Source organism: Psittacula echo (genome assembly GCF_963264785.1).
Source record: "Psittacula echo genome assembly, chromosome: 3".
NCBI lineage: Eukaryota > Metazoa > Chordata > Aves > Psittaciformes > Psittacidae > Psittacula > Psittacula echo.
The window spans coordinates 126,716,012-126,724,437 of record NC_137736.1 but is presented as its reverse complement, the minus strand read 5'-3'; the positions used below and the strand labels follow the sequence as shown (position 1 = coordinate 126,724,437).

Below are 8,426 nucleotides of genomic sequence, written 5' to 3'. Positions count from 1 at the left end.
GAGCAGCATTGGGAGCACGGTCCAGGAGCAATTCCAGGCTCTATTAAACTTGTTTGGACATGAAAGTCAGCAAAACGTCCCTGAATTCCTGCTTTCCCCATAGGAACATCCCCCCCCCCAGCATTCCAGCTGTTGGGAACCAGAGCGAACCCAGCACAGGTTAACTCCAGAGCCAGAGCAATGCCTGTTATTACTTCCAGATGTTTCTATCCATGTTGGAGCCACTGGACACGGAGGGGAGGGGAAAAGCTGAGGCTAAAGCATCCCCCTCCTCCTCCTCCTGGATGGGTGAGGGGATATCCGGGATGTATTCACACTCTTCCTCCCCAGGGTGCCCTGAGGAGGCCAAGGGCTGGAGCTGAAGGAAGGGAAAGGAGGAATTCCCACTCCAGGCTTTTCACAAATGCTTTATTTGTAGGACAGGGAACAAGACACAAGGGGATGAGGCGGACACGGAACACGGAGCTGACACACACACACTTTCCTTATGGAAACAGCAGCATGTGGAGAGAGGTCACCCCAGCAGGCTGGGAAAGCTCGGTCAACACCAGCCAAGCATCCAACAGGAAAGCCTGGAATGAAACCCCCAGGATTATCCCATTGGATCCGGATGCTGTACAGACACGGATGCATAGAGCAGAGAGAGGCAGGTTTGGGTTGGGAGCAGAGCACCAGGCTCAGAGATGGGGTTAGAATGCACCAGGGCCATGTGGTTATGAGGAACACCAACCCATCCACTGTGGTTTTGGCCTTACCTGGAGATCCAGGGCTAGGTTTGGAGCAGTGCTGAGCACCAGTTCAAACCAGTGAAGGGCTCACAGCCAGAAACCTCCCCCCAGCTCCTGCCCAGGCCCTTCTGCACCCCAACTCCAAAGCAATAGTGGAGGGGAGGAAGAAAATCACTGCTAAAGTCTCTCCCGCTGGTACCTGCCGGGTGCTCCTCCACTCCTGAAGGCCCTGTGGAAGGTGGGAACACACTGATGATGTTTCTGGAGTCCTGGAATGGTCCCTCTGAGCAAGAAGCTGAGCAGGGGCTTTGTCCTGTTGCCATCACTCAGTGGAGAGAGGAAGAGTGAGAAGGCTTGCTCTGAACTGCCCCAGGCTGGTGTTTACCAGGTTACTGGTGCTACCACTGAGATCTGCCACAAAATCACCCCCGAGAGCTTCCTGTCCATGGGCTTAGACCCTTGTGGCCAGGCAGGAGCAGTTTCACCATCACCAGAGCAGATCTGAGCAGGGATTTTCTTATTTCTGGGACTTTCAGAAGTCCTCAAATCCCAGCCTGGTTTAGGTTGAAGGGACCTTAAAGCTCCTCCAGCTCCAACCCCTGCCACAGGCAGGGACCCCTTCCACTGGAGCAGCTTGCTCCAAGCCCCTGTGTCCAACCTGGCCTTGAACACTGCCAGGGATGGGGCAGCCACAGCTTCTCTGGGCACCCTGGGCCAGCGCCTCAGCACCCTCACAGGGAAGAGCTTCTGCCTAAGAGCTCATCTCAGTCTCCCCTCTGGCAGGTTCAAGCCATTCCCCTTGGCCTCTCCCTACAGGCCCTTGTCCCAAGCCCCTCTCCAGGTTTCCTGCAGCCCCTTTAGGCACTGGAGCTGCTCTCAGGTCTCCCCTTCAGGAGCCTTCTCTTCTCCAGGCTGCCCCAGCCCAGCTCTCTCAGCCTGGCTCCAGAGCAGAGCTGCTCCAGCCCTCGCAGCAGCTCCATGGCCTCCTCTGGCCTTGCTCCAACAGCTCCACGTCCCTCTTGTGCTGCTGCCCCAGAGCTGGATCAGGGCTGCAGGGGGGTCTCCCCTTCATGCAGCAGAGGGGCAGGATCCCCTCCCTCCACCTGCTGTCATCTCAGCAACCAAAAATGAGTGAATATCAGGGCTAAAATGGGCTTTCCCAGGTTGCCCAGTCCCTTCCCTTGCCAAAGATGGGGGAAAATGGATTCCCTATAGCTGCATCATGTTTGAAACCCCACCATCACAGTCAGAGGGAAGAAACCTGGCTGTAACAGCCGAAGGATCTCTGTATTACCACCACAGTCCCAAGAAGCATCAGCATTCCTAACTGGCTTTGGTATCATCTCCCACCCACTTCACATCTGGCCCAGGGCAGGCTGAAGACAAAGATAAGGCTCAAAAGAGAAGTGAGCTCTGACAGCAACATGATTCAGCAACCAAGCACTGAGCGGCTGCATCCGCATGAATCCTTCACCCCAGTCACCCCTAGTTCCAAACACCAGCACGGAGGAGCTGTGCTGGCTTAAATCTGTGCAGAGACAGGCAGTGAGCTCAGTGTGAGCAGGACCTGCAGTCAAAGCAAAACTCTGTGCTTTGGCATACAGGAAATAGCTTTTCCAACAATCCCAGTGCTCCTGGGATCTCCGTTTGGTCTGGTGCACATAAATCCAGGAACTGGGTTTGATGTGAGTGAGCCCTGTGACTAACCCAAAGTGCATCTTCTGCTCCTGCCAAGCCTTGGGATTTTCCATTGTGAAAGTTTCCACTGCTCCTCAATCCAACAACTGGAACAAATCAAGAGAGATTGCACAGAATCAGAGAATCATGGAATGGTTTGGGATGAAGGGACCCTAAAGCTCATCCAGCTCCAACCCCTGCCACAGGCAGGGACCCCTTCCACTGGAGCAGCTTGCTCCAAGCCCCTGTGTCCAACCTGGCCTTGAACACTGCCAGGGATGGGGCAGCCACAGCTTCTCTGGGCACCCTGTGCCAGCGCCTCAGCACCCTCCCAGGGAAGAGCTTCTGCCTAAGAGCTCATCTCAGTCTAGGGCCAGCTTAAACCCAGCGTCCTTTCATTCCAGCCACCCTCCTCCTCTTTATCTGCTCTTTAACACACAGTACAATGCTGCAGGCCATGGAAAAACACAGCAGAAGCTGGTAATTTGGGGGGTTTTCCACAATGCCCCATTTTTCATGAGTCAAAGAGAACATTTCTTCTCCCTTCACTTCATTTCACCACGGTCTGCACCATCCTTCACCTAAACACCATTCATCTCCGCTTGCAGCTCCCTGAAACAGGAGAAGAAACCACCCCAGCAGCATTAACACTCTTCAGACAGTCTCAAAATGCTTGGGGCTTGACACAGCCAAAAGGAATCCCTCCTCCAACCCCCCCAGTGCTGCTGCTGTCCCTGTCCTCACCTCTTAGTGCAGCCAGGACTATGGGAGCCCCTGCATCTCTTCTGTGTGAGTCAGGGCTGAGCTCGGCATGGAGCAATGTCACATTCGAGAGGCTGTTGAATTCTTTATTGTTTTCCACTCACTTCTCAAATGTTAACAACAAAATAGAATTCCAGGGAGCCCAGAGGATTCTGAAGCAGTCATTCATCTTCCAGTGGGGCTTCGATGGGATACAAAACGGATCTGCTTTTCCATGGAGGGTTTTGGTGGTTTAAGAGCTCACAAAGTGGAAAAGCCAATGAAAGGGGGGAGAGGCAAAGGCGAGGAGTTACCGCACTGAATCCCTCCAAGCCAGCTCCTCCAACGTTACTTCAGCACGCAGGAATGTGGCTTTACCAAGATCATTCATGAGTATGACAACAGGCACATGCTTTACCAGCCCATGAAGTGAGACTCTGGACATAACACGCGGCATTATTTAATCTCTAACAGTTTGAGCACAGGAAGCATCCGGAAAGGACCGAGCATTTTGCCAATCTTCAGCTTGGGAAAAGTGCTATTTTGCACCTCAGCTCCACTTAATCCAGCAGCAACTAAACTGGGGTGGACATGATATCAAGGTGATAGTAAAGTAATGCAAGAATTAACACAGTGACTTACAGAGGGAAGTGCTGGGAGCCAACAATTGCTCTTTGAACACCTGAGTGCCGATAGGTGACATGCCAGGAGAGAGGAGAGCTCTCTGGGATCAGGCTTGTCTCTAATCCAGGCATCTCCTACCCTGATGGGTCAGGGAAGGGATGCAGAGCAAGGCCACGACTGCTGTGTCCAGGGCTCACATGGGAATGAAGCAGAGGAGATGAGGGAGGTCTCCATCAGGGGGAACACCAAAGTCCAACCAGGCTTTGCCAGCTCTTCACACCATCTCCCTTCACCCCACCTGCACCTCTCCAAGGCCAAGAATTCATGACAGCTCTTGTCACAGGACGCAGACATCACAGCTCCTGAAATCAGGCCAACAACAGAACTCTGCCTCAGCAAAACAGCATTAAATGCTGCTTTCATCATACAGCATCGAGGGGTACGGACATAAGGCAAAAGAAAAAGGGATTTCAGACATCCACTGGCAAAACATTGAGGAACACTGCTCCAAAACGTGTCTGCTTGCTCTTCGAGTGATTGCTTTCAGCAACCTGGCAAACTGTCTGTGGATAACTGAACCCTGAAGCAAAGCTCTCCGTGCAACTACGGCATTCACATGGATATCTGGAAGGCAGGCAGTGAACTGGTCGAGGGTGACAGTGAAAACAAGGTCTTTCCTCCAATACTGGGGAGTATTGGAGCAATGCAGCAGCAGCTCTATCTCTGCAGCAGCACGACAGGCTCCAAACTCTTCCAGGAGCATCTTCCATTTCTTTCACCCAAAAGGTGCTGATCTCTGCTCAGTTGTGTGCAGCAGCTCGAAGGAGGGAAGCAGAAACACATTCCAGGCCTGCTGAGCATGTTGTTAGTGCTGTTCTTGGGTCTTCTCCATAAACACAGGCCCAGAAGCTCCTGCCTGTTATCTTCTGCAGCAGATGGAGTTATCCAGGATGTTTTTCTCAGCAAGAACTTGAAATGAGTACTAAGAAAGCTGTAAGACTCTGGAATGGAGCTCAGGGTCCCCCCTCATCTTTTTGGTTTACAGTCCATTCCAACCTTGCTCAGGGGACAGCATCTGGGCTCTTCCTGCAGCTTAACCCATAAGGTTGGCATTGGTGAGGCAAAACCTGAGCTCCCAATGAAGCCAAATCCTTGTTGCTTTAGGGGAAAGAGATGTGTGTATAAAAAGCAAACCTAAGGGGCACTTCAAAGAAGATGAGACAATTCCATGGAGAAATCCTGAAGCCTTTGGCTACGCTGCAATGCCCTCAGTGGATCTGGACTGCCAACAGCCCCTTTGCAGTTGGGTCCAAGAAAGCCTGAGAATCGATGGAGTTATGATCAACTACTTGGGATTTCAGGAGGTCTTTCCTTGTGGCAGCCGAGGGGAGCCCACTTCTGAGGGCCTGAAGAGCTTCTCATGGCCTTCAGTTCAAGCTGCTTCCCAGCAAGGAAGTCCCTAAACATTTACACATTCTGGAGAACTAGTTCTAAGGGGATGGATCTCACACCAACTTCTCACTGCTGCTGAACTGGAGAGATGAAAGGATATGGATACATCACAGTGGCCTCTGGTGCAGTGTATTTACAACAGGACTCAGTGCTGGAGAACACCAGGGTATTAACAGGCAGGAAACACACTAGGAGGGAAAAAGGAGAGTGGAAGAGAGGTCACACGTTAAAACCACGGTATTCTCTGCAAACTGACTCTGCAACAGCCTAAATTCAGCTGATAAACAAGGCCAAAACAAGTCTATCATGCAGAATAGAACCAGCATGAATGCACTCAATGGCAACTTGCAAGCTACATAAGCAGTGAGAAGCACAACAGCTTGATATGTGGCTTAAAGCACACTTCAGCTACCTCCCTTCCTCCAAGCCTCTTGGTTTAAAGCTGTTTTTGCTAAAACCATAATAGCAGGAGCAACAGTTTAGACCCTCAAGACAGCACAGGTTGCCAAATACCTGGTGGAGATTCAACATTACACTGCAGCCCTTTGGTCTTACCCCTCCCTCTCCATTTACACATCAACCTACACCATACCCTTGCACTGATTTAAAATATACAGCCCAGAGTCCTGCATTTCCACTGTTTCATCCGCAAGGGCACAGGATAAAGGGGGATAAAAGGAAGAGATCATCCAGCAACACCTCTTTAGCATTGCCAGTCCTACAGCATCACACATTTTGGGGCTTTTGTTGAAGACTTCTTAGCTAAAAGCAGGAAGACTTTTCAGGAATGCTTGAGAAACTGCTTAAAAACCTGCTTATTTTACCATTCAGCTGAAAGATGATCCCAAAGCAGACCTGCACCTTCTGAGCTTGGTTTATTTATTAGTTTAGGGTGTGTAACTAAGACTTTGGGGTGTTTTTCCAATCAACCCTATCAGCCACAACCTACTTTCACCATTGTGGCTGCTGGCAGAGACCTGGCTTCTCCAGTTCATTCTGATGTGAAAAGGCATGAGGAAGTCTGCAAAGTGAAGCACATCCTTTACTCATCTAATCCCACCAGTATTTCTTGGCCAAAGAAGTGTGGTGCAAGTTGTTTCCGAAACAGAGAGCCTTGATTACTTAAGTAAAATATTATTTGAACTAAATACCATGAAACTTATAATTCTGCCTTTTGGCAGGCTAATAAGAAAGGTATCAGCTTGGGAGGATTCATTGCTCCCATCCAAGGAAGGAGGTTTCATTAAGACAACTTGCTGCGTGAGAAGTTTAAAGAGAACAAAATCTTCAAATCATATAGTCATAGAACGGTTTGGTTTGGAAGAGACTTCAAAGCTCATCCAGTTCCAACCCCCTGCCACGGGCAGGGACACTTTAGGTGTCCAAAGCCCCTCTCCAGCTTTCCTGGAGCCCCTTTAGGCACTGGAGCTGCTCTCAGGTCTCCCCTTCAGGAGCCTTCTCTTCTCCAGGCTGCCCCAGCCCAGCTCTCTCAGCCTGGCTCCAGAGCAGAGCTGCTCCAGCCCTCGCAGCAGCTCCATGGCCTCCTCTGGCCTCCCTCCAACAGCTCCACGTCCCTCTTGTGCTGCTGCCCCAGAGCTGGATCAGGGCTGCAGGGGGGGTCTCCCCAGAGCACAGCAGAGGGGCAGGATCCCCTCCCTGAGCTGCTGCTCACGCTCTGAGGGTGCACCCAGCACACGGGGGGGTTCTGGGCTCAAGCGCTCACTGAAGCCGGGTCATGGGGAGCATCCCCTCACCCAGCACCCCAAGTCCTTCTCCTCAGGCTGCTCCATGCACTCTCCCCCAGCCTGGGTTTGTGCTGGGATTGCCCTCACCCATGTGCAGGAGCTTAAATTAATGCCACTGCATTACTGGTTGTGACTCAAAGCTGCTTCGTTACGTGTGCTTTTAGCATCATGCCAGAACTCCAGCCTCCCACACTGAGAGCCAAACACACAGGCAGTAAGAGCTGAGCTCTGCCCAAGGACTGCACAGCTCTAACACACACAGAGCCTTACCACTGGAATCCACCGATGGGCTCTGTAAACCTGTGACGGATCAGGAACGTCGCAACAGCTTCAGCAACCTGAGGAAAGGGCAAAAATATGGGTCAGAATTTAAAGGGACATGAAGATACCAAGAAATCCAGGTGGTTTTCAAAGCCTGAAGCATTTCCAACAACAGATCATGCCCTCGGGGTCCTTTTGAATCAGTTTTGCCCCTTCAAAACTAACAGCTCTGTATAACACGCTTTTATAGAAGAAACCAAAAGGAACTACATGCTTCCAGCCTTACTCTGACGCTGATCTCCCAATCTGACCAAACTTTTTCACCACCTCTTTCAGTAATTCTTACAACAGTGCCTAAGTTTAGGAGGGGAAAAAAGATGTGGTGAGATCATGGAGCAAGTTATTCCCATACAGGATAAATCCTGACAGTAATAATACTGCTTAGAGTGTATAATAAAAAGAGTAACAATCTAGTAACTTCATAGGTTTAGACAAAAATCCCTATTTCAGACTGGTGAAGAGAAGCACGGAAAGGCTGAGTTTTACTCTCACAGTGGTCAGTGCAGAACAAGCTTTAAAACCAGATGTGTTTCCAACCACAGGCTCCATCAGCTGCACCACATTCCTGCTTCTGTCATAGAATCCCACACTGGTTTGGGTTGAAGGGACCTTAAAGCTCATCCAGTTCCAACCCCTGCCACGGGCAGGGACCCCTTCCACTGGAGCAGCTTGCTCCAAGCCCCTGTGTCCAACCTGGCCTTGAACAGGGCCAGAGATGGGGCAGCCACAGCTTCTGTGGGCACCCTGTGCCAGCGCCTCAGCACTCTCCAATAGCCAGTTGCCAACGGCCAGTTATGATGTGCCAAAAATTGCCCCTGGGGTAAAATCTCTGCATCATAGTAAGGAACAGACCCCATGTGCATTTAAGCTGTGAAGATCATGACTCTTCTAGCTTCAACCCCACAGTGGTGTTGCTCACCTTGTCTGGAGCATCTTCATGGACTGCATGGCCACACTGTGGGAGGACCTGCATCTGAAACTTCCCTGCGGATCAAGAGAGTCATCACTGGAGCTGCTGTTTAAATGATCTTGATTTCTGACAGCCATGGTTTAGACAAGCAGTTTGTGAGTACACAGGAAACATCACACACTACACCCTTAACAGCACTGTGAATTTAGGAACTCTTCTAAAACAGAT

At 50.8% G+C, this 8,426-nt stretch overlaps 1 protein-coding gene across 6 annotated transcripts in view; it reads right to left on the bottom strand.

Annotated features, from left to right (window-relative positions):
• Positions 1-426: 426 nt before the first annotated feature.
• PPME1 (protein phosphatase methylesterase 1) overlaps positions 427-8,426 on the bottom strand; it is a 35,960-nt gene continuing 27,960 nt past the window's right edge. The window contains exons 12-16 of one of the 6 annotated variants that reach the window (XM_080613716.1): positions 8,208-8,272; positions 7,238-7,305; positions 3,150-5,410; positions 928-3,017; positions 427-572 (exon numbers count right to left, since the gene is read on the bottom strand). In XM_080613716.1, coding sequence (XP_080469842.1) covers positions 5,392-5,410; positions 7,238-7,305; positions 8,208-8,272 — 152 coding nt within the window. In that variant the 3' untranslated portion in view covers positions 427-572; positions 928-3,017; positions 3,150-5,391. Of the gene's footprint in view, positions 3,018-3,149; positions 5,411-7,237; positions 7,306-8,207; positions 8,273-8,426 lie in introns of all 6 variants that reach the window. The other 5 variants (XM_080613718.1, XM_080613719.1, XM_080613714.1 and 2 more) reach the window with 5 other exon arrangements.